The sequence below is a fragment of the Heterodontus francisci genome, chromosome 33, assembly GCF_036365525.1.
Source record: "Heterodontus francisci isolate sHetFra1 chromosome 33, sHetFra1.hap1, whole genome shotgun sequence".
Classification (NCBI taxonomy): domain Eukaryota; kingdom Metazoa; phylum Chordata; class Chondrichthyes; order Heterodontiformes; family Heterodontidae; genus Heterodontus; species Heterodontus francisci.
The window spans coordinates 25894817-25921807 of NC_090403.1; the positions used below are offsets into that span (position 1 = coordinate 25894817).

The 26991-nt window shown below is 42.6% G+C and overlaps 1 protein-coding gene across 2 annotated transcripts in view; it reads right to left on the bottom strand.

Moving 5' to 3' along the window:
* The window catches only part of LOC137348065 (rho GTPase-activating protein 27-like), a 212896-nt gene that overhangs the window by 90012 nt on the left and 95893 nt on the right, over positions 1–26991 (bottom strand). The window contains exon 1 of one of the 2 annotated variants that reach the window (XM_068013212.1): positions 7862–7999. The exons of the other annotated variant lie outside the window; for it this stretch is intronic. Coding sequence (XP_067869313.1) covers positions 7862–7939 — 78 coding nt within the window. The 5' untranslated portion in view covers positions 7940–7999. Of the gene's footprint in view, positions 1–7861; positions 8000–26991 lie in introns of those variants that run through there. 2 annotated transcript variants of the gene reach the window in all.

Below are 26991 nucleotides of genomic sequence, written 5' to 3' on the forward strand. Positions count from 1 at the left end.
TTGACTGTGAGTTAGGTGATATGTCGATGCTTAAATAAATAAACTAATAATAGATCATTAAAGTATACACATTGTGTGTTGGAGCAGTTTTGCATTAGTTTTAGCTCAGTGCCTTGACCATAGGAGTATAAATGCAATCAATATGATGGGCAAAATGTATTATTCATCACTTTGACCATTTATTATTTCGTGTAATATACGGAAAGAAAAATTATTTATGCCACTTTTTAAGTCACACAGATTGGTGTCACATCAAGGTGACTTACATAGGTATCAAGAACCTGTTATCGAAGAGGAGCAATTGGTATGAGATGGCAAAGGACTGCCACGTAATATGGCACAGGGTGCAGTCCATCTGTCCTTATATAAACACATGCAGACCTGATGGAGAAAATTTTCAGGAAATCAAAATAAAAAAATGCTTGGTTGCATGTTCTTCTGCCAAAAAACGCAGGAAAACAGCCAAGGCCTATAATGTAGGCCATAAGCTGAGGCAAATCACAAAGTAGATTAGTTAAAGCCAAGCTTAGGTTTTAAATGCATGCAAGATTATAGGAGGAATTGAAAGCTCAGGGAGATAAGGAACTTTACAGTCTTCAGCCATCTAGGCCCTAAGTTCTGCAATTCCTCTCCCAAACCTCTCCACCTCTCTCTCCTCTTCAAGATTCTGTGTAAAACATTTCTCTTTGATCAAACGTTTGGTCACATGTTTCCTTCTTCGGCTCAGTGACAATTTTTTTTGTCTGATAACGCTCCTGTGATACAACTTGGGAGGTTTTAGTCCATTAAAGGTATACATAAATGCAACCTGTTGTTGTGAATTGCAGATGTACACTTGTACATTCTCATAGGTCTCCAATTTCACCCCACAGTCTATATTAGAAGGATTGAATCATATTTCACATTTGACTCCAATGAAAGCAGGTGTGTCGTATAAATGAAGTTACAATTTTAGTGCTAGTTAACTGATAGCCTGCTTGTGTTATAAAACGCGAGGATTTAGACAATAAGCCAGCAAAACTACACAGAAAACTAGTTAATGGTCCAATGGTGTAATGATGTCTATACATAAGTAGGTCGCTGAAATGTTATTTTTATTCCGAAACTGGCTCCCAATGGTTACAGCTCACATTGGCCTTTGAGTTAATGAACAAATTCTCTGACTGCTTCACTTAAAGAGAGACATACATATATCATCCGTACATGAGCTGAATTGACAGAAGGAATGAAGATGCTGAAATGTTGCTACATGAACATAGAGCATAGAACAGTACAGCACAGTACAGGCCCTTCAGCCCACGATGTTGTGCCGACCTTTAACCTACTCTAAGATCTAAGTAACTACCTACCCTTCATTCTACTATCATCCATGTACCTGTCCAAGAGTCGCTTAAATGCCCCGAATGTATCTGCTTCTACTACCACCGCTGGCAGCGCATTCCACGCACCCACCACTCTCTGTGTAAAGAACCTACCTCTGACATCTCCCCGAAACCTTCCTCCAATCACCCTAAAATTATGCCCCCTGGTGATAGCCCTTTCCACCTTGGGAAAATGTCTCTGACTATCCACTGTATCTATGCCTGTCATCATCTTGTACCCCTCTATCAAGTCACCTCTCATCCTTCTTCGCTCCAATGAGAAAAGCCCTAGCTCTCTCAATCTTTCTTCGTAGGACATGCCCTCCAGTCCAGGCAGCATCCTGGTAAATCTCCTCTGCATCCTCTCTAAAGCTTCCACATCCTTCCTATAATGAGGCGACCAGAACTGCGAGGCGACCAGAACTGAGTGGTATGCAATTTGCCATGCCTGCAGTAGAAGAAAGTACTGAGAAACTGGGAGGGTCAAAATTAGGATAAAAATTCACTTGGAAAGATGAAGCAGACAAAGCCAAGTGGGACAATGCAGTGAAGGACTGAAGAGACAACATTTTTTTGGAATTCAAGTAAAGGTTAGAAGGAAAAGTCAGAATTTTTTTTACTGTAAATGTTGCAGATTTCCATTAACTGGAGGGTAAAAGAATTGTTCAAATAAAATAACCTTCCAGCTGTCAACTCTGAACACACAAGCACGCACACAGATTTTAAAAATTTGTTCATTGGATGTGGGCATCGCTGGCTAGGCCAGCATTTATTATCATCCCTAATTGCCCCTGAGAAGGTGGTGGTGAGCTGCCTTCTTGAACTGCTGCAGACCTTCAGGTGTAGGTACACCAACAGTGCAGTTAGGAAGGGAGTTCCAGGATTTTGACTCTGCAACAATGAAGGAACAGTGATATAGTTCCAAGTCAGGCTGGTGTGTGAATTAAAAGGGAACCTGTAGATGGTGGAGTTCCCATGCATCTGCTTCCCATGCACCTTGTCCTTCTAGGTGGTAGAGGTCATGGGTTTGGAAGTTGCTGTCGAAGGAGCCTTGGTGAGTTGCTGCAGTGCATCTTGTAGTTGGTACACACTGCTGCCACTGTGCGTTGGTGGTGAAGGGAGTGAATGTTGAAGGCGGTGGATGAGGTGCCAATCAGATGGGCTGCTTTGTCTTAGATTGAGCTTCTTGAGTGTTGTTGGAGCTGCACCCATCCAGGCAAGTTTATTTAATTCTAATTATCAGAAGGGATGGAAAAGATCCCATGGCACAATTTGAAGAACAGCAGGGGAGCTTTCCCATTGTCCCGGTTAACATTCATTTTAAAACCAATAGCACCAGAAAGCAGATTGTCTGATCATTTATTGTATTGCTGTTTGTGGGAGCTTGCCTTTCACAAATTTGTTGCCTACATTACAACTGTTACAATACTTCAAAATTACTTAATTGGCTGTGAGGTGCTTTGGGATGTCTTAGGGATTTGAAAGGCAAGTTCTCCCGTTATTTCTATCAACTTCAAATGGTCCAAACAGAATAGCAAAGAACTGGAAATATCCCTATGCTGTAAAAAGTACAATAAACAGTAACAAACCCATATCTGAACCAAACAACCACATTCTGGTCAAAAGTCAAATCTCCTGTATGACCAGTTCTTCTCCAATAGCATAAAATGTACATGCTTGCTCTCAATTTCACACAAGCCCTTAGGGAAAGAATCGGATTAGTTAACTGGTAAATGGGCTCTTTATAGGATATTACCAAAAATATAAAACTTAAGCAGCACAGCATCAAACACCCATGATTCTGATAACACTTGAAACTATTGCAAGATTTACTCTCACCAGTATGGTGTAATCAAAAATACTCAAACATGATATAACCACACACCATACTTACAGCCTGTTCTATATTTACTGCATTGGTAACAAAGTGACAAAAAAATATATAAGCCTGTGATAGCGGTGCAACTCACTGGTACTCAGAATAAAGCTAGCCAGCCACTTGCAGCCTTGCCTCCCTTTTGCTCGTCATCCTCGACAGACTTGCTGGTTCCTGTGCCTCTGCTCCATTCACAGCCTTACCAGATTCAGATCGTGACAGTGGTTGGAAGTGAGCACCTCTCCCTCTTGTGCTGTTGCTTTCCAGGACAGCAGCCAGTGTGTTACCTTCCCCACAACAATCAATTCGCTGAACTCTTCCTGGCACTCGGCTGCAGTCCTAGGGGTATGAATGGCAAAGCCACCTCCCTCCATATGACATACATGACACCCTTCAGAGACTTCCTCCCATGGGTACCCAGTCATAACTCTCTCTCTCTTATTTGCTATTTTGTCCAGGAGAATCTGAAGGTTTCTCTCAGTAAAACATGTTATTTTCTGCCTCCTTCCAATGCCCTGCTCCTTTCTTTGGGTGCCTCTGCCAAGTCCTTCAGTCAAAGACTTTCTTTAAAAGTTCCACAAAATCTCACTTGAGCCTTTGGTGCCATTTATCTTATAGTTACAATAAGTTCAGTTGCCGCAATCTTCAGCCATTTCTAAATTCCATATAAATTTCCGCCCCTTCTCCAAAACGATGCAGCAAATGCATGGGAACACCACCACCTGCAAGTTCCCCTCCAAGTCACACACCATCCTGACTTGGAACTATATCGCCGTGCCTTCACTGTCGCTGGGTCAAAATCCTGGAACTCCCTTCCTAACAGCACTGTGGATATACCTACCCCAAATGGACTGCAGTGGTTCAAGAAGGCAGCTCACCACCACCTTCTCAAGGGCAATTAGGGATGGGCAATAAATGCTGGCCTGGCCAGCGACGCCCACATCCCATGAATGAATAAAAATAAAGTACTGTCCACTGTGTACTGTGTACTGTACCCTGACCTGAGAAAGTGTGGTAATGTGGTACAACTCAAGAAAATCAAAGAAAGCAATTGCAAATCTGCCATTCATTACATATGACACCTGTTAAAGTGTAAATGTGCCTCAAAATACTGGGCTATGAGAGAAATTTTTGAGATGTCCTATTTGAAGATGATTGTTTTTCTTTTTCTTTGCTTACTTTGCACAGCCGGCTTCCTATCTGTGTTGTAGTCAGAACAACGTTTAGTGCAGGAGACTACTGGTCCATCTAGCCAACCCCTCCATCAGTTTCCTTGCTGTGATTCTCGAACTGTATCCTCTTTCCTTGTCTATTCACCCAGTCCTTTTTGTAAACATACTGCAGTGAGACATGAGTGTCATATGCCTTCCTGAAGTACAGACAGATAACCTCCACTGCCTCACTCTTATCAACCAGATCAGAAACTAGGGTTTCCAACCTTCTTGAAACAGTCAGGAGTTTCCCAGAATTAGGGGTTCCTTGCCTGAGTGTCACTTCCAGCAGCCTGGAAGATGAGCGACTTTGATTTCCACCGCAGTGTGCCCACATGAACAACAGCCACTTATGTGAGGCACTGGCGCCAGGATTCAGAATGAGGTTAAATTGCATTAACTTTAAACAGAATCATTTCCCTCCTTTCACATGCAGCTCATCACGGGCCGCCCCCTGCAAAAAGCTACTAATGGCCAGTGGAGTTATGGATTGCGGGGAGGTTGGGGGGTGGGGGGGGGGGGAAGGTTGGGCAGCTTGGGGGAGGGGTCTGTTTCCCTGAAATCGCAGAGATGGAGCTGAAATTGCAGATTGATGGGCCTAAAATTGCGGGAGGCTCAAGCGTTGGGGGAGAAGGAGACTGAGGAATTGGGAGCTTGGAGGGAAAGAGGGAGACTGGCTACTCATGAAGAGAGATGGAGAGAATGGATTCCCCTTTTCGCCAGCCTCGGTTTCTCCTCTTTCCCTGCCCATGGGAAGTCTCTTGGAACTTCTCACACATCAGCTACTGGCAAGAAACCATAAATAAAGTTTCTCAACTACAGGGGACCCAACCATTTCAACGTAAATGCAATAGCATTTGTAGAAGTCATGTGATCTGGTGTCACGTGATCTGGCATCACATGTTCCAACATCAGATAGTCAGAACATCACATGCTCAAACCTCCAGGAATGCCTCCAACCGGATATGGCAACCCTGTCGACAACCTGCTCAAAGACATTCAATAAACTGGTCATACATAGGTAGGGCTGCCAACTCTGGTTGGACGTATTTCTGGAAGTTGTATCATATGATCTCCAACACAACCGCCTCACACAGCCAAACAGCCTTTCTCCCCCATCTCCAATATTTTTGTAACTAATAAATATGCTGAAAGAAAATTTTTTAAAAACACAATTTTTTTTTAATGTCCCAATGATCTTTTCCCCGAGGTTTTCGCAGCAATATCCGGAAAATTAATCTTTAATTCCTGGAGACTCGAGGACAATCTTGGATGGTTGGCAGCCCTAGACACAAGCACCTTCTGCTGAAGCTATACTGGCTCTCTCTGATAAGCCCGGCTTTCCAGCTGATTCACTATTCCAGCCCTCAAAGTCTTGAAGATTTCCCCACAATTAAGGCAATGTTCACAGTTTGTAATTTGACTTATCCTTCGTCTGTTTTTTAATAAACTATAATTTATAATTTTTTCCAATCTATTCAAATGTTACTTGATTCCATTGAGGTTTCAACGTTATCAGTGAGGGGCTTTGCATTTCTCCAGCCAAATCCACCAACACCATCGGTTGGCAGTTTTCAAGGCCTGGGGCCTTTTTAAAAAAACTTTAGCTTCATAAACTGCAGCAACAGCAGCAACAACAACCTGCATTTATATAGTGCCTTTAACATAACAAAACGTCCCAAGATGCTTCACAGGACTGTTGTCAAACAAATTCAGGCATTGAGCCATATAAAGAAATATTAAAGTATGACCAAAAGTTTAATGAAAGATGTATGCTTTATGGAGTGTCTTAAAGGAAGAAAGAAAGGTAGACAAGCGAAGAGGTTTAAGGAGGGAATTCCAGAGCTTAGGGCCTTGGCAGCTGAAGGCACCACGAGCAATGGTGGAGTGACTAAGGGTATCCAAGAGGCCAGAATTAGCAGAGTGCTGATATTTCTGAGGGTTGTGGAGCTGGAAGAGGGTACAGATATGGGGAAGGGTGAGGCCATGAAGAGATTTGAATACAAAAATGCGAGTTTTAAAATCGAGGCATTGCTTAACCAGGAGCCAGTGGAGGTCACTGAGTACATGCGTGATGGGTGAATGGATTAATACAGGGGCAGCAGAGTTCTGGGATGACCTCGAGTTTATGGAGGATAGAATGTGGGAAGCTGGCCAGCATTGTGTATTATACCTTTCATTTTAATCCTGAGGATTTCTAGTGAGCTCTCTCCCTTAACCTCCTCTTTCAACTGAGACACCTATCTCCCTTTTGAGTGGTAAAACAATCTCAAAATAATGAAATAGTAATTCCACAATCTCCCTATTATCCCCTCTCTAATACCCCTGGCAATCAGCTCAATATCCCTCTGCACACTGTGCTTGTTTCTGGGCCATTGCATTTTCAACTGTGTTTCTCTCTTGTTCTTTCTTTGCATTTCTTAAGTATTTTGCCCAGCCTCTGCTTGATTTTATTGCTTTCCCTATCCTGCTGCTTTCATGTCCATTTGAGAACTTTCGACAGTGTTTCTCTTCTCCCTAATGCCTCTATAACATCATTCTTTTCCCATCTATGTGAGTTTTATTCTCCTGTTTGATCCTCCATTTGTTTTGAGGATAATTGCACAATATATAAAACATCTATTCAAAACAGTTCAATTTTCCCTTCCACATTCCTTCCTTTTAAATGGTTGTTCCCAATGTATTCCTTTCGCACAGCAGTTCACCCCCATGAGGTCTACTCTCCGAAACCTATTGCTCGATAATCTTTATCAAAGTTGGTGCAGCTTAGGTCCATTGGTCTAAATTGTTGGACAACTGATGGCCAGCATTCATCATGCTACACGAGTTGCTAACCTGCAAAGTCAAAGGAGACTCAGGCAGAAGATTTGTTATCTTTGGTTACTGGAATTAAGGTAGAACAAACTGGAGAGTAATGGTCCAGTGGCCAGTTGAGTTTTCACATGCACACATCAAAATTCTCCCTTAGTCCCCCTGAGTACAGAAGAAATCAAGTGGGCCTCATGCTCAGTGCAGTGCTATTTAGTTGCACATGGATGCTGCTAATTAATGAAAAATCTGACTGAGACTGAGCATCAAAAGAATAATTAACAATAAATACTGCTTGGTGTGAGTTGAGAGATCGTCCCTATTCTAAACTTACTGAGCAAAACTCACTCTAGTTGTGTCTGATAGGAAATTCTTATAAATCATTTTGGTTTGCGTACCATCCCCCTAATAATTGGATCATTGTCATTTCTAACATACTCAAGATGCACAGGAAGCCATGGGAGAAAAAGGGGAAGCAGCTGTCGGCAAAACTGACAGCAACCAGTGCTTTGAGTGCTTTCAGTTGCAAGTTTTTCAAAAATGGGAAAATGCATAACAGCAACCTAATGCCAGTCGTACCCAGTTGATGCTAAAGATTCCCTTACCTGTGAATAGTCTATAGAGCTCAAGTGGCAGTCCATATTCTTAGAACCTTGATATGCCATGGAAATAACATCAGCCATATCAACATTAAGTGCGATCTCAAGCAGTAAACACCTCACATGGTGGAACCCATCATAACACTATAAAAGGAGGCTAACTATCGCATCTGACCGTGGTGTCATTTCCTGGCTAGATTTCAGATCAGGATATAAACAGCAAAACGGAACCTTTCTGTTGTCAAGAAGAAAAAAAGCGCATTGAAGTTTGAAGTTTGCTGAGTGCATCGGTTTAACGTATGGTCCAGGACAAAAAAGGAACAGAACATTTTGTGACCAATTTGGTACGGCTTTTGGTTTCTGCAATCGATGTGCACCATCGTGCAGCTACTGCACTCAATGCATCTTTATATACAAGGGCTACATTATAAAAGGCGCATCAGAATGCTCAAGAACCTGCAAGTTCTGAGATCGTTCACATGTTTATGAGTATTTAACGGTGGGGCAACATCCGCCTGCAGTTATTGACAGCAGATACCACTTTCACACTTCTTCACCACTTAGTTTACTGCCAACAAGAGTGCAGTGAGAATCATTTGTTTTACTGATAAATTTTCTCACAGCTCCAGCGACCCGGGTTCAATTCTGGGTCCTGCCTGTGTGCAGTTTGCAAGTTCTCCCTGGGTCTACGTGGGTTTTCTCCGGGTGCTCCGGTTTCCTCCCACAAGCCAAAAGACTTGCAGGTTGGTAGGTAAATTGGCTATTATAAATTGCCCCTATTATAGGTAGGTGGTAGGGAAATATAGGGATAGGTGGGGATGTGGTAGGAATATGGGATTAGTGTAGGATTAGTATAAATGGGTTGTTGATGGTCGGCACAGACTCGATGGGCCGAAGGGCCTGTTTCAGTGCTGTATCTCTAAACTAAACTAAACTTTTTTAAATTAGTCTTTCTATTTTAATTTGCATATTAAGAGAAGAAACCAGGCAGGCTCTGTCTCAATCTCCAGCCCTTTTTTGATGGACATCCAAGAGTCCATAAAGACTGTGAACTACCTTACTATGCCTCACGAGATATATCCTTCTTGGCCTCGTATCGCATGGTTTACAAGTTAGCACAGTCCCTATTACTTCAGATGGTTGTTGTACAATCAGTCTCTCCCACAATAAGGGTAGTAAATGAAGTGTTTATCAGAGATATACGTCAGTCTGAACAGCCACTGTGTGGATCCCACCTTGTAGTGAAGGACAAAGCTACATGGGTTTATTTTATCCAGCTCTCTCCTAATTCTCCCATGGCTACAGGCAACCTAGGGCTAATAGGCAAACACAGAAACCTGGTATCCTATTGGCTGCAGAAACACGAGTAAAAACCACATACTGCTCTGACAGCTTCATCACCCAGCCCCAGCCTAAGCCTCCGGATATAAAATAAAACGAGCCTAACACTATTTGCAAACATTACTATCTAAATATAGCATATGGTGGGGGTGCTTTTTAACAGCTGCCTATTGATCTTTGGTTTGTTAAATCCCCAGCATTGTCCTGGAGTTTCCAGGGATTAAAAATTAATCTCCGAGCAACTTGGGAGAAAAATCATAGGGGCATTGAAAAAACTCATGTGATTTTAGTTTTCCTTTAATTGTTATAAACAACATTGGAAATGGGATAAAAGGCTGTTTGACAAGAATCATCCAATCGGACAGAACCATCCAATTGGATAGACAAGAGACTGTTCATTTTTAACTTGGAGCATGGTTCAGGGGAGTGGGGTGCAATTTTCATGGGGTTTGGGGAAGGTGATGTTGAGTTAGAAGATCAGCCATCATCTTATTAAATGCTGGAGCAGTCTCGAAGGGCCATCTGGCCTACTCCTGCTCCTATTTCTGATGTTCTTATAGCAGTACATTGCTGACCACAGATTTACTGCCAATTCATTCTCGTTTCGGGCTCCAAGGCAAAAATTATCCCCTGCATGTATTTATAAATGTGCTGTGTACTGTATCAGAACTCGACAAAGCGCTAAAAATGTTATGTTATTCAATAGCACGTGCTCTTGAAGGTGTCAGCTGTGGCTGAATGGTAGCACTCCTAGATCTAAGCCAGTTTTGGCTTCCAAGTCCCACTCACAAGTAACATTCCCTCTAATTTTCTCTTGGAGTGTTCTGATGATTTATTTGAGGGTGCGGCCCCTTTAACATTTTTTGCGCAGCTGTGCAAAAGGGGCCAAGTTGTGTGCAGATTGCACGGGAACTTTCGGGTTTACAGGGAATATTGCTCTGAAGACTTGTGCACTTAAGCCAGGTGGACACTCCAATCAGTACTGAGGGAGTGCAGTGCTGTTGAAGGAGCTGTCTTTTGGGTGGGATGTTAATTGAGCCCCCGTCTGCCTTCTCAGATGGACATAAAAGACCTCAAGATACCTTGCGGTGTTATCTCCAGTGTCCTGCTCAATATTTATCCCTCCATCAACATGTTATCTGGTCATTAGCTCATTGCTCTTTGTGAGAGCTTGCTGTGCTTCAGTTGGCAGTTGCACTTCCCTACATTGGGAACAGTGACGACACTTTGAAAAGTACTTAATTGGCTGCGAAGTGCTTTGGGACATCACAAAAGGCATGATGTATACAAATTTTCTCTTTACTGCTTGCTCTCTCTCTTGTTCTGCTTCTTAAGGAACTCATAGCTTCCTTCTATAAGATCAGTAAGCAGACTCTACACCATGGGCATCACAAAGTGTCATTAAATACATCTGAAATTGTCTCTCATTCATTCTTTTTTGAAATTTAATGTGGCGAAGTGTGAAGTGATTCATTTTGGCTGGAAGAATAAGGAGTAGCGGTAAATTGAAGCGTACAATTCTAAAGAGGGTGCAGGAGCACACATCATTGAAGGTTGCAGGGCAGGTTGAGAAAGTGGTTACTAAAGCATATGGGATCCTGGACTTCATAAATAGGGGCATAGAGTACAAAAACAAGGAAGATATGATAAACCTGTATAAAACACTGGTTTGGCCTCAACTGGAATATTGTGTCCAATTCTGCGTACTACAATTTTGGAAGAATGTGAAGGCATTAGAGAGGGTGCAGAACAGATTCACAAGAATGACTCCAGGGCTGAGGAATTTCAGTTACGTGGATAGGTTGGAGAAGCTGCTCTCCTTGAAGGAGAGGATTAAGAGGAGATTTGATAGAGATGTTCAAAATCATGAGAGGTCTGGACAGAGTAGCTGGGGTGAAATTGTTCTTATTGGCCAAAGGACACTGATTTAAGACGATTGGTAAAGGAAACAGCAACATGAGGAAAAACTTTTTTTTTAAAGCAGCGAGCAGTTAAGATCTGGAATGCACTGCCTGAGAGTGTGGTGGAGGCAGATTCAATTGAGGCCTTCAAAGGAGAACGAGATGATTATCTGAAGAGAAAAAATTTGCAGGGCTATGAGGAAAAAGCAGAAGAGTGGGACTAGGTGAGTTGTTCTTGCAGAGAGCATGGGCACGATGGGCCAAATGGCCTCCTTCTATGCTGTAACCATTCTATGATTCATGGGATGTGGGCATCACTGCAAGGCCAGCATTTGCTGTCCATCCCTAATTGCCCTCGAGATGGTGGTGGTGAGATGACCCCTTAAACCACTGCAGTCCAAGTGGTGTAGATACACCCACAGTGCTTCTAGGGTGGGAACTCCAGGATTCTGACCCACTGACAGTGAAGGAACAGCAATATATTTCCAAGTCAGGATGGTGTGTGACTTGGAGGGGAACTTGTAGGTGGTGGTGTTCTCATGCGGCTGCTGGCCTTGTCCTTCTAGGTGGAAGAGGTCGTGGGTTTGGAAGGTGTTGTTGAAGGAGGCTTGGCGAGTTGCCACAGTGCACCTTGTAGATGGTACACACTGCTGCCACTGTGCACCAGTGGTGGAAGGAGTGAATGTTTAAAGTGGTGAACAGAATGCCAATTAAGCAGGTTGCATTTTTGTGGATGGTATTAAGCTTCTTGAGTTTTGTTGGAGCTGCACTCATCCAGAAGAATGGAGAATATTCCATCTCACTCCTGACTTGTGCCTTATAGATGGTGGACAGGCTTTGGGAAGTCAAGAGGTGAGTTACTTACTGCAGAATACCTAACCTGTGACCTGTTCTTGTAGCCACAGTATTTATATGGCTCGTCCAGTTAAGTTCTGGTAAATGGTAACCCCCAGGATGTTGATGGTGAGGGATTCAGTGATGGTAATGGCATTGAAAGTCAAGTGGAGATGGTTAGATTCTCTCTGGTTGGATATTTTCATTGCCTGGCACTTGTGTGGTGTGACTGTTGCTTGCTTACGTACTGAGGCAAAACACAAAGTCAGGGAACCTGGCAATGCATCACTCATTTGAGTCCCGGGCAAAGCTGTTAGATCTCTTGTTGTCTGGGTTTTCCATTGCTTACAGGTTAAGTGGAGTAGTATACAAATTCACTTTTTCCCACATTATATGAATTTTGCATGGACAATTCCCTATCCAAATTCTACATTTCACGCTCTGCATTAGGCTTGAGCTATAGAAAGCTGCTGTTTCCCTTGGAGAGATAGTTAGCCCAAATTAACCTTATATTATTGAAATAGCCTTGGCCCAGGATAGTACAAAATGTGGGGATGAAACATAAATAAATGAGAGATGGACCGCATACCGGTGACACTTTAAATTAGCCATTAAGGACTGTTAATCTATTTCAATCCATGTGGCACTGATGACCAATTCATTGATGCTGATCTGGGACCGCTCCAGTTGCATTGCAATCAATGTGAATCAGACTGCATAATTGACAGTCAGTTTCAAGCACTACCTGGGTTTGAACTAAACATGTGTGCACAGGACATTGGTGCTACAATGGCATTGCTATGATGCAGCACTTTGAGAAGGGTATTGTGAGCCATAGAAAAACACAAGGTACCAAAGATATGCTTGGAATATTTATGCAAACGATTATCCTAGTTACTGCTCCAAATTAGAAACTCCTTCAGAAAAATATCTATGTATTCAGCTGTAACTCTGTAACTTCCTCCAGCCCTTATAACCCTTTAAGATCTCTGCGCCCTTTCAATTCTGACCTCTTGCGCATCCTTGATTTTCATCCCCCCATCATTTGCAACTGTGCATTGGGCAACCTAAAGCCCTAAGGCTTGGAATACCCTCCCTAAACCTGTCATCCTCTCTAGCTCCTTTAAGATGTTCCTTAAAACCTAACTCCTTTATCAAGTTTTTGGTCACATGTCCTAATATCTCGTTATGTGGCTGGGTGTCAAATTTTATTTGATACCATTCTTGTTAAGCACCTTATGATGTTTTACTATGCTAATGGCGCTACATGAATGCAAGTTGCTGTTGTAAATTTATAGCAAAAATACACATAGCATAGCTCATATATTGATAGAATCATTGGGCAGTCAGGAGGGGTCATTACCTTCCTCCTTCCCAATCACTTTGAAGTTGTCCAGCTTTGTATGTCAGGACTCAAGTAAAATTGACTGTAAATAATTTACTCAAGTTTTAAATTCCTAATCGCGATCACCTTGTGTTTTCTCGAGTCTGACATGAGGAAAGCTTTATGGGTCTTCGTTGGCTGTGGTTCAGTTGGGAGCACTCTTGCTGCTGAGTCAGAAGGATGTGGGTCAAGTCCCACTCCAGGATTTCAGCACAAAACTCCAAAGCTAACCCTCCAGTGTAGTACTGAGAGAGAGCTACACTATCAGAGGTGCCATGTTTCGCATGAGACCTTAAACCAAGGTCCCATCTGCCCTCTCACGTAGATGTAAATGATCCCAAACCGCTATTTTACAGAGAAGTTATCCCTCACGTCTTGGCCTATATTTATCCCTCAATCAACATCGGAGAAACAGTTTATTTGGTCATTATCACATTGCTGTTTGTGGGAGCTTGCTGTGTGCAAACTGGCTGCCACATTTCCTACATTACAACAGTGATTATACTTCAAAAGTACTTCATTGGCTGTAAAGCCCTTTGGGATGTCCTGTGGACATGAAAGGTGCTATATGCATGCAAGTCTTTTTGGGAGGTGTACAGCATACTTTCACCAGAATGATATGTGGGCTTCAAGGGTTAAAATACAAAGACTGGTTGTATAAAACTTTTTTATAATCCCTTGAGTTTAGAAGGCTAATTGAGGTCTTTAAAATAAGAAAGGGATTCAAGAGGGTTGGGGGATGGAACAAGAGGGCATAATCTTAAAATTAGAACTAGGCTGTTTAGGAGTGATATCAGGAAGCATTTTTTTTTCTCACAAAAATGCAGTGGAAATCTGGAACTCTCCCCCCCAAAAGATTGTGGATGCTGCATCAATTAAAACTTTCAAGACTGAGATCAACAGGTTTGTATTAGGTAATGAAAGAAAAAAACTTGCATTTATATAGCATCTTTCACAACCTCAGCAAGTCCCAATATGCTTTACAGTCAATAAAGTACTTTGGAAGTGTAGTCACTGTTGTAATGATATGAAGGAATAGAGAACAAAGGCAGGCAAATGGAGCTGAGGCACAGATCAGCCATGATCAAATTAATTGGTGCAACAGCCTGGAAGGACTGAATGGCCTACGCATGTTCCCACCTCAATTTCACAATAGACGACCCATCTGTTGCCAGCAATTAAAACGGGCCTGGAGAGCAAAATTTGGAATGCTTGTTTTCCAAATATTGGTATAAACACAACACTAGGGTCAGGATTCCAAGGAAGGGCTAAACCTAAAGCATTAATATTTCCATTTCTTTACAGATGCTGCTGACTTGAATGTTTCCAGCACTTTTTTATTTTTTTATGATTTCCAGTATCTACAGTAATTTTTTTTTACTATAAAGGTCAAGATTCATATGCAAGTATGTGTTCAATCAGCAAGATGCAAAAAATGGTTAACTTAGGCAACTGTGCAGAAGAACCTTGTATTTATTGAGGGCTTTTATTGCAAGCCAAATGTTAAAACATGTGCTGCGAATAGAACATCAGTAAAAATCCAGCCTTCAATCTCCTTATCATACACAGTTAGTGCACCTACTGCCCTCTATTTTCATTCACCTCCACCAGAGTTACTTTGTTAAAGGTGTATGCTTTGTAGGTGTTACCTGTGACTCTGTGGGTAGCACTATATAGGCAAGTTCTTTCTTTCTTTAAGTCGTGATGGAGCAAAACAAAAGTCAAGCTTATTCATCAGTGCTGTCCCCAGTCGCTCAGTCAGTAAATGCAGGGTATAGGCCTGAACCACACAAACTAACAAAGCCACAAGTTCAATCCCCATTCTGTGCCTAGTTTGCTAGGTAGTAATAAGGCCTCAGCACCCTGGCTTAAACATACATAGGGGGAAGAAAATAAGCCAGGCATTCCCATGCCCCACCTTATTCAGTGACTCCTGGAATGTGCTGGAAAGCACATTATGTGGATGACGGGTGAGCTCAGGAATGTGTGTAGCTGTGATGCATTCTGTGGTCGAAGAGCTTGCCAAATTTTATTATCCAGAATGGGTGCTTGGGAGACACACTGCAGGGTGCCTGTGGAGCCATCTGCTGGACCTTCCACAGAGGAGGCGAGAAAACCTCAGAAGGGAGCAAAAGAGGAAGGTAAACTTGTCCACCAATAGGGCAGATGATTTATCAACGCTTCCACTGACAAGAAAATGTACTTTTCTTCAGGCGTGGAGCTGTTGAGTTCAGGCCCCACTACCAAAATAGCAATATCCATTTCACTCCCTATGGTCAAGAATTTCTGTTGTACAACAGAAACCCTCAAAACAATGCACCTTTAAATGAAAAAAAAAATCCATTCAGTTTGTGGCACAATTAACATCTGCTGAAGTGGAAACAAACTCTCTTTATACTGGATTTCAACACAGTTCTTTGAAGCAACCTGTATTTGAACCTTGTGTACTTTCTGTACACAACAAAGAGATTATGGCAAAAGGGCATTAACCCTTCATTTGCCTCCTCTACTAATATTGCTATAAACCAATCTCTTCAAATTATTGACCCGTGAAAAGATGGGACCACAATTCTGTTGTGGGAATAAGGACACAAAGAAACTACTTTTTTTTGGGTGGGGTGGTGGAATCTAGGTCAAGAGGGCATAATCTTAAAATTAGAACTGGGTCATTTAGGAGTGAAATTGGGAAGCACTTTTTCACACAAGGGGTGGTGGAAATCAGGAACTTGCTCTCTTAAAGGTTGTGGATGCTGGCCAATTAAAAATTTCAGCAATGAGTTTGATAAAATTAGTGTTGGGTGAGGGTATCAAGTGATTTGGAACAAAGGCAGGAAATGGAGCTGAGGTGCAGATCAGCCATGAACAGTCAACCAGGCTTAAGGGGCTGACTGGCCTACTCAGTTCCTATGTAGATACTGCGAGCTAGCCACAGACATCAACTCTCCTGCACACCAAACTACTGAAGACATAGAGTGATACAGCACCGATCAGGCCCTTTGACCCAACGAGTCTGTGCTGACCATCAGCCACCCATTTATACTAATCCTACATTAACCCCATATTCCCTCACACATCCCCACCTTCCCTCAATTCTCCTACCACCTACCTACATTAGGAGCAATTTTTTACATTGGCCAATTTACCTATCAACCCACAAGTCTTTGGCATGTGGGAGGAAACCAGAGCACCCGGAGGAAACCCACGGCGTCACAAGGAGAACTTGCAAACTCTGCACAGGCAGTACCTAGAACTGAACCTGGGTCGCTGGAGCTGTGAGGCTGTGGTGCTAACCACTGCACTACCCTATCTGCAATGTGGAGTGTAGGGAATGGTAGGTCACTGAATTTAAATACCGATAGAGGTTTCCGTATCACAACTCAGAAAACTCAGGAATATGGTATTGGAGGAGGGGTGGAAATGTGTATGACAGGCCTTTAAAAATTAAACTACCATCCAGCAGGAGTGTTGGTATTCTAGGACTGAATTGACACCACTGCGATGGAGTATGCTACTATTTGAATATGCACTTACCATCCTTTACATAATTATTTGAATTTCTTTATTCCTACATACTCTCCTACCCTTTCCAGGTGCATTGTTCCAATTTTATTTCCATACAGGGTCAGCCAATACGTGACTCCTTCTCCCCCAGCCTCTTTTGCAATAAAAAACCTCCTGAAACTCCAGCATCGGATCATATATATCCATTTGGGAAGTCAAACAGGGGCCTCCCATCTGAGAAACAGCACCTTTAATACTGCAACACTCCCTCAGTCAATGTGTGGCACAGTTACTCCCTGTGCTATGTGTAGGGTACATACAGAAATATGTTTATAAAATAGGTGTTTGTGACTGTTACACATTGGCTGAGGAGATGTCCTCAGCCAGTCACCATCCAGCTACTATATAGTGGTTATGTTACTGGGCTAATAATCCACAGAATGTGAGTTCAAATCATACAATGGCATTTTGCAAATTTGAATTCACTTTAAAAACTGGTATCAGTAAAGGAAGCTGTTAGAGTTTTGTAAAAACTGACTGATTCATCAATGTCCTTTAAGGAAGGAAATTTGCTGTCTTACCAGGTCTGGTCTACATATGACTCCACTCCCACAGTAATCTGGTTGACTCCTAACTGTCTTTTGAAATGGCCTGGCAAGCCACTCACAAGGGCAAATAGGGATGGGCAATAAATGCCAGTGACACCCACATTCCAAGAATAAATTTTAACAACTGTCACGCACGCATAAAAAATGGCTAGTTAGCTGAAGCACCGGAGAATCAGCACCCAAACATGAATCAGCACATTCAGGAGAGGGAGAACACACAAGCAGATAGAGACATTTAATCAAACTGTGATTAGCAAGTGGGCACTCAGTCCCAGTAATCTAATTTTCCAAGAGCTGTGTCATTTAAAAGCAGCACTGTATTGTATATGACACACATCTACTTACAGTGACTGTACTAATTTTACTTGGAATATGGGGTTTCAGAGTGAATCAAACACAGCCAGCTGTCATTTTGCTTTTGATCAGCGGTGCTGCCACTGTCCGACAACGATTGTGACCTTACACAATACGGCTTTGAGAAGATTCATAAAACCACTGATGTTTAACTGTATGAGCTGGCATTTGTTGACTAGTTAATTAGTCACGCCAATGCTGCTATACTGAGAGGAAGAGCTGTATTACCCATAACTTCATCACAAAACTTCAGCACTGTTGTAAAAATGCCTGCCATTTCCTCGAGCAGGTCCTGGTCAGGGAAAGGAGCCACAAAGGAAGGATTCTGGCTCACAACTGCTTACAACAGTGACTGAGAAACTAACCTGTCCAGAAATCTGTGAGTCTGAAACACCGCGTAACTACACAAGCTCTACACAAGCTAGCAACACTACAGTGCACCACACCCAGGTTCCCCCACCCCCACAAAATACACACAAGCTCCTCTCCCTGAAAATCTCCTGGTCAATAACTCAGGAAAAGAGGACAGAACGAAAGAAAAAGAAATCCTTACCTACTACTGAGTCCTGCTGTAATTGAGGCCAACGCCACTGTTTTAGTTCAAACAGTTGGGTTTATGCTATAAATCCCGTGTGTGTCTTCAGTGTGAAGCAGGTGCTTTTAAGCCTCTGGACTGCTTCCAGCTAAATGCCTGGCATTTAAGTGGATTGCGCAGACAATCTAGTTTTACTGCCTCCCCTGCTTTGTGAGTACACAGCATGGCTGGTTTCATTCACACCCTTTCCATGGCTGCAGAGCCAGTGACACAGGTACAAGGCTGCCTACACCTGAATGGGGAGGAGCCCAGTAATTCCTTAAAGCAGTGGCAACAACCTCATTAAAATGCACCATCAGGGGTGTGAGAGTGTTTTGGAAATCCTTCACCGTGCTCATAATCCAATGAGGAAATGTTTAGTTTATTTGGCATAACATTGAAAGGGAGGTTGTTTAACTTCAGTGGGCCTTTTACTTTTAACAGTCAGTTCAGTTATGTGAAGCCAGAACTAACCAGGTCTTAGGGCACCAATATCCATTAGGATTGCCCAGTCAAACAGACTTCCCCTCACCCCCACACCGCACCCACCACCTCCTACCGCCCACCACCACCCCCCCCCCCCACCCCCCCACCATCTCCAATACTTTTTAGAATTAATAAACAAAAATGTTCAAAGAAGCTGGATCGCTCACAAAAATGTCCAGAAGATTAATTCTTGGAATTTCCTGCAGTTTGGAAATTCCAGCCAGCCCTCTCAGGTGGATGTAAATGATCCCATGGCACTATTTCAAAGAAGAGCAGAGGAGTTTCCCCCAGTGACCCGGCCAATATTTATTCTTCAACCACCATCACTAATACTGATTATTTAGTCATTATCTCATTGCTGTCTGTGGGACTTTGCTGTGTGTAAATTGGCTGTGCCTTTACTACATTCCAACAATGACTGAACATCAAAAGTACTTTATTGGCTGAAAAGCACTTTGGGATGTCGTAAGGTCATGAAAAATACTGTATAACTACAATTCTTTCATCTTTTTTAAATCTCCATACTCTGAAGGCCTACAAGATGGTAGAAGCAAAGGATGTTATAAGCTTTCCATTCTTTGAAATATTCTCCCTTTGCCTTCCCCCGCCCCAGCGACAATCCAGAATTGGATGACATTGAACAGAATGTTTCTTATAAGCCCGATACCACACCAAGGTATAATGGACGTGACCTGCATGGTGACTGACACAAGCTGTTTCAGAGCATTGGCATGCTTGCGTCACAAGCTTATTTTGTGTAAACTACAAACAAATGCTGAACCATCTCAAAACACTGAGGCCATAAGAGGAACCAACTGTCCTGAAATTAGAATACAAGACCCACAGATACAACCAGTCTATCCTGTTATCAGGTATACAAAGGTTGGATGATTTATTACAGGAGAATTATATGTTATCACTCATCTTTCTTTTTTATTCGCTCATGGGATGTGGGTATTACTGACAAGGGCAGAATTTATTGCCATTCCCTAATTGCTTGAAAAGGTGGTGGTGAGCTGCCTTCTTGAACTGCTGCAGTTCATATGGTGTATGTACACCAACAGTGCTGTTAGATAGGGCATTCCAGGATTTCGACCCAGCCACAACAATGGAATGGCCGATATATTTCCAAATCAGGATGATGTGTGACTTGGAGGTGAACAGAGGAACTTGCAGGTACTGCTGTTCTCAAGCACCTGCTGCTCTTTTCCTTCTAGGTGGTAGAGGTCATGGATTTGGAAGAACTTTTGGGGAGTTGCTGCAGTGCATCCTGTAGATGATACACACTGCACCAGTTGTGGAGGGAGTGAATGATTAGGGTGGTAGATGGGGTGCCAATCAAGTGGGTTGCTTTGCCTTGGATGGTGTTGAGCTTCTTGAGTGTTGTTAGAACTGCACGCGATCAGGCAGTTGGGGAGTTTGCTATCACACTCCTAACTTGTACCTTGTTGATGGTGGACAGGTTTTGGACAGGCTCCTAGCAGCCTTCCTTATTTTTAAATTCTCTGCAGACATTTGACAGCGCCTCCATTTTGAGGTGCCCTCGTGCTTCCTCTCTGTCTCAGCAGCCCCTACCTCTCCCAGTGGGGCTGCTGATCGTCCAGTGCTACGGATCCACTGGCTGGGCCTCCTGCATCACTGTTCAGCCCACTGTCCTTAACTGCATGGCAAACATGGAGGCGACCTCTTAATTGGCTGCCTCTTGTAAGATCACACCGGGGGCGTGGGGTGGATGGGCAGTGTCAGACATCAGTAGATTCAAGACCCTGAAATGGTCTTGACAAAGGGTTCCTGACACCCGCGGGAAAATTCAGCCCAATGTTTCAGGTCAATGAGCTATCGTCAGAACCGCTGATGGATAGATTAATTCATCAACTCATAAATTCAAGGCAAATCTTAAAATAAATGAATGACAAAATGTTTTTGAGGTTAGGTCAGATTTCACAGGGAATAGTTTAATACTAGGCTTCAGCTTGTGTCAAAACAACGGTGTGGTAGAGACATGAATACATAAAGACTTTAAAGATGTTTTTATATTGTTCTTTTAATGCTTTTAAATCTGTTTTGCATGTGCTAATGACAGGGCTAACTTTAAGCCCAAAAACAGGTGGGTTTGGGTGGGGTGGGAAGTTAAATTGGAATGAATTTGAAACCCAAACCCAATCCACATTTAATCCACCCACTTCCAGTTTTAACAGAGGTGGGACAAGGGGCGGGCGACCAACCCACTCTGTGAAGGCCTGGGAGATAAACTCTCCTGAACCTCACAGTATTGGGGCCAGATAGTCTGCGACCAACCTCAGCTCCTGCACTGATGCCCTGAGTTATAATCGAGGCTAAACCCCCCGACACCCCTACGCAGCGAATAGCAGAGAGCCAGGGATTCTGTCTAAATGTCCCAACAGTCTGAATATCTGACCATTTCCTTTCATGTCACTTTTGGTTTGGGAATATAAACAGATAAGAAAATAAAGAATTTGCATTTTGATGGAGCCTATCACATCCTTAGGATATCATAATTTTTTTGAAACACAGTCATTGTTTTGGAGACAAACAAGAACAGGGGCCTGGAGATTACTATCAGTGGTATCAGTGGATGAATGCTTAATGGGTTCATTAGACAATCTTCTATCTATTTTTTAACACAAGCATTAAACCCTTTTATTTTAAATTGGTTCATATCACTCCTCAGATAGTAGACAAAGGAAAGTAATTAAATATATTAAGCATTTGTAGATATAGCCAACATTAATTTCTGGGCTGATTTCCATGAAAGCATCAAAACAAACCTATAAACGTAGCACCACGTGTAAGATCAGTTTGTTCCTATTTTAGTAATTTTGGGAGGCAAAATTTTAAAACTAAAACTAGGTTATCAATGATATCAAAAAGTTTAAGCAATGTGACAATGATCACGGTGATAATGAAAATCATAAATAACTTACATCACCCATAAATTAGGTGCAAAAAGTCTGGTTTCGGCCTAACTTTTCTTCCCTCCCCAGGCCCATGACTCACCATTCTGTGCACTGATGTGCAAAAAGAGAAAAAGACTTGCATTTATATAGCACCTTTCACAAACTCAGGATGTCCCCAAAGTGCTTTACAGCCAATGAAGTACTTTTCAAGTGTAGGAAACATGGCAACCAATTTATGTACAGCAATCTCCCTCAAATGCCATTGTGATAATGGCCAGATAATCTGTTTTTAGAGATGTTGATTGAGGGATAAATATTGGCCAGGACACCTGGAATAACTCCCCTGCTCTTTGAAATAGTGCCATGGGATTTTTTACATCCACCTGAGAAGGAATTTGGTCCTTGGTTTTATGTCTCATCCAAAAGGCAACATCTCCAACAGTGAGTCACTCCCTCAGTAATGCACTGGAGCATCAGTCTAGTTTTTTGTTGTTAAGTCTCTGGCGTGGGGCTAGTGACCACAATCCCTCTGACTCAGAGGACAGTATGTTACCAAATGAGCCACAGCTGACTATCAATGAAGCAGTGTGATAGGTCAAGTCCTCAACGAAATAGAGCAGAGGGGAGACATTTACACCAGTAACTCAAGAGGAAGGGCGAATCTTAGGACCATACGTGGGAAGAGCCAAGAATATGTATAGTAATGGAGCAAAGCATTAAAAAAAGGAGGCTTAAGGAAGGAATATGGAAATGTGCACTGTATGGCCAATAGGACAGAGAATAGGGAGAAAAATAGGAAAGAAATGATCAACAAAATAATAGAAGGGAACAGGGTACAAAGTACTATTAACTGTCCTTCCTTTACTCTCCGTCCTCTCCCATCCTCAGCAACTCTTGCTATGTTACGTGATCAAAAACTCAGAAGAAAGGCTCAGATGAAGAAGGTACTTTAACCCATTTGGTCTTGTGCTTCCAGTATACCAGCTTTACCGCCTTTCCAATATAGGATCTAGCAATATGAGATGTTAAGGCTCTATGGGCAACAATGGCACCCCCAGCACTTCGCTCAAGTGGTCTTTTCTTGACGTGGCCCTAGACAGTGAGTGTTGGTAGGGTAGCCACCCACTCATATTTGCACCTAGCATCAATGGAAACCTACGTTGATCAAATCCCTGAAGAAAATCATGCACAGTGAGTCTAGAACTGGGATAATTTTCTCACGATAAGGGGTCGGCTGGGTCGTTTAGGACTGAGATGAGGAGAAATTTCTTTACTCAGAGGATTGTGAATCGTAATTCTCTATCGAGAGGGCTGCAGGTGCTCAGACCATTGAGTATACTCAAGGCTGAGCTTGATTGATGTTTGGACACTAAGAGTATCAAGGGGGATGACGTGAAAAGTGGAGTTGATGTAGAGGTTCAGTCATGATTTTATTGAATGGCCGAGCAGGCTTGAAGAACCATGTGGCCTCCTCCAGCTCCTATTTCTTAAATTCTTATGTGATATCATTCTGACTCCTAAGAAAATTGTAGGACAAGAGATGGCCTTTGAACCGAAAGCTCGACTCGGTCTTGTGTCCTAACTGCCTCAGCCTCCAGTTTCATTTTCAACATCCATAAATCCTGACTTTATTACTTTACCTGATACATAACATTTATCACCCTTGTTACAACCAGATGAAAAAGGTGACTAGGGGTCCAACTCAGCCTTCACCTGGTCTTACCGTAACAGGGTTTAATTTTAAACACACTGTGTTTTTATCTCCTCCTTGGTGAATCCTTGTTCACTGCTTTCCAACTATAAGGCAAAGAAACCAGCACAAACAGCTTTTCTTAGGTTTAAAGGAGAAAAGTTGACACTTATTAAACTTGAACTTAAACTCTAATTCAACTGAAGCCTACGGATACACAAAGCACCCACGCTAGCATGCATATGCAATACACACATGCAAATAGAGACAGAAAAGAGAAGAAAAATAAAGTGGACAAATTTGAGGCAATATCTGAAGAGTTTTTGTTACTGGTCTTCGAGCTCACTGTAGAGCCCTTGATTGTAGGTAGATCTTTCTTTTTGTTGGGGCCCTGTATTCTTCTTAAACCTTGTTCACTGTAGGAGACTTTTCTCTCTTGGGGTTTATGTGTCTTCAGTGGATTCAGAGGCTTGAGAGAAAGAAATGGGAGCAGACAGGAGAGATCTTCTCAGTCCAGGAGCAAACAGTCTTTCTGAGTTCAAACTCTCTGTGGCCAGTTCAAAAGAAAACCCTGGAATAGCCAGTTAGTCATGTGACCAGCTGGTCTAACCAGTCCTGGCCCTTGTGGATTGTTTCCTCCTTAGCAGACCTTGGAATACACTTCCTCACCTTCTCAAGTCTGTTAGTATGTAAATGGTTTTTCCAGCCACGGCTGATCTGTTTAACAAGTCATTTTCTCGCACCAACAACAGTTAAAAATCAATGTTCATGACAAAATTAATGTGCCTCATTCTTGGTAGGTGGGGGCCTAGCATGACACCCTTTGTATGAAGAGGCTTTTTCTGAAAGAAATCCGATCCTGAGTCACTTTTCTCTCGCTTATATTCCTCTGATCCTACAAAGCATGGGTTATTTTAAAGTACTGTTCAGGGGTTTTTTCAGATATTTCATATTTTACTTCATGAAATCTCCATGTAATTTCCTCTCCCTAAACTGCAGACAATGACCCTTTCCACCCATCTCCCTTACTTTTACAATCTCATACTCATTACCCTTCTCTGCACTTCCTCCATGCTTGCATATCATATTTCATTTGTATTATACCCAAAAGGGCATACACTTCTCCAAATTTGCATATTTTATGTGGAGTAGGAAGATCAGACTTATAGGTTTTGGCAGTTGACCCATTCCCTTTCTAGATAGCACATGATAGCACAAGGCTACTACCGAATGATGGAGCGGCCAGAAATAGCTGTGTCTAGACAGATGGGACAACAAATATTGGAACACTTCCTCTTAATCCACTCGTGTTACTTGATCATAAAACTAATCTGAACATCCATATTGTATTTTGAAGATGAAAACAACATATATTGCATATGTTAATAAAAAGGAAAGGCAATTAAAGGGTGATCTTGACGAGATGTACAACATTGTGAATGTTTAAGCTAAAGATAAATCCTGAACACCTCCTTAAAGTAACCCAGGATAGATGCCCTACATGCAAAGTTGTTAAGAAGAAACATTAAAGAGCTGTGCCAGATCTTTGCAATAACAGTGAGCTGGTTTGGTTCATTGAATGAACATCAAATCTTCCACCGGGACTACAGTTCATATAAGGGCTAATAATATGCCAAATAGTAAAGACATGCACACCCAGAAACCTGTGGCGAATTTTCCTCATCCTCGCTGGGGACACCAAGATCCAATGCAGTGCCCACCACTTGCCATGGGGCTCAGCTCGTCCTCCATCATGGTGCACAACTCGGTGACAATGCTGCTCGGACATTTGCAGGAAGTTCAGCCTCTGACAGTAGACCCTCTCTTGTGGGTAGCCTCTCCTGAGCGCAAGAGGTTGGTTGCGTGCCCTTCTGTGTCCTCCTTATCCATGCCCACTTCCAGCCCCATGCTCCTCGTGCCCCTTTGGATGTTGAAGGACCACTCCCAGTGGCTGCAGCTCTCTCACTCTCTGATGCTCCTCCTCACTGGAGGCCTTGAAGCCGGAATGGATGAGGCGCATAGCATTCAAGGCAATCCCACGCTCCCCTCCACTTACTCTTCATGTACAGTGGCAGTTCGGTGAGAAAACTCAACCAGAGTGCTTCACTGTGCCAGTCAAGTGTGTCTTGGTAACAAACTGCTCCTGCCACTGTGCACCCAGTACAACTAAGCTCCACTACTACTTGCAATGACTGCTGACTGCAGCTATGAATGACCTGCCGCTGAGCCTCTGCGTCGTTTTAGCCGGCAAGCCTCTGAAGCCCCATTGCACTCCTCATAAAATCTGAAACAGCTTGTAAAAATGGAGTCAACTGCCTGTTAAACAGGCTTAATTACCTTCCCGCCATGTTGGAGCATGACCTCCTCCCGCTAGACCGGCCACCTTTCACAACATGCAGATGACATGCTTCCCTCCCGATGCCTTCCGCCATGATTTTTCCAGCCCTCCCACCTCATCTCCGAAGTGCCGGTAAAATTTCAGTCACAGTGTTAGATTTGAGTATACCCAGAATAATGTACCTTTTAAGTAAGTTTAATTACTGCTCTTTAAAGCCAGCAATGGGCATTCAGACCATTTGTCAAACTTGCCCACATGTGTGCACCCTAACATTTTGCAATTTCTGTTTTCCTATCTTGCTAACCAAGCTGTCCATCACATATGGCATCAAGCCTTTACTATCATGTGAAAACTAATTATTGAATATGTCTATTGCTGGCACCTGCAATACTCGTTTTTCTGCTGCAAATAGCAGAGTTGGGTTGTGCTTTTCACAGGAGTAGCAATGAACAGGAATTAAGTAACCTGTAAACACGTAAACACATGAACTACCTCTGCACTAACTATCTGCAGATATGCCCACTGTTTGACTCTCTATGATAATTCAAAAGAACAACTGCTGTGTAACATAAGGAGTGCAATGCTGATGGGTCTGGAGTGCAAAGGGAAATTAATGGGTCAATTGCTACAGAAAATAGGAACTCGTGTTTAAGTAGTGCCTTTAAAGTAACAAAATGCCACTAAGTGCTTCACCGGACCATGAGAAAACCAAAGGAGGACAGATTAAAAGAGCAACCAAATGCTTGACCAAAAAGGTGAATGTTAAGGAAGATTGATATCGATAGGTTGAGTGAGTGGGCAGAAATCTGGCAGATTGAGTATAATGTGGGAAAATGTGAAGTTGTTGACTTTGGCACGAAGAATAGAAAAGCAGAGTATTACTTAACGGAGAACGACTGCAGAATTCCGAGGTGCAGAGGGATCTAGGTGTTCTAGTGCAGGAGTCACAAAAAGTTAGTATGCAGATACAACAAGTAATAAAGAAAGCTAATGGAATGCTATGCTTTATTATGAGAGTAATTGAAAATAAAAGTAAAAATAAAATAAAAGAACTGTTTTAAAATTAGGGGTTGCCCGTTTAGGACAGAGATGAGGAGAACTTTTTCTCTCACAGGGTTGTGTGACTTTGGAACTCTCTACCTCAGAAAGTGGCGGTGGCGGGGTCATTGAATATTTTTAAGGCATAAGTAGATAGATTCTTGTTAGG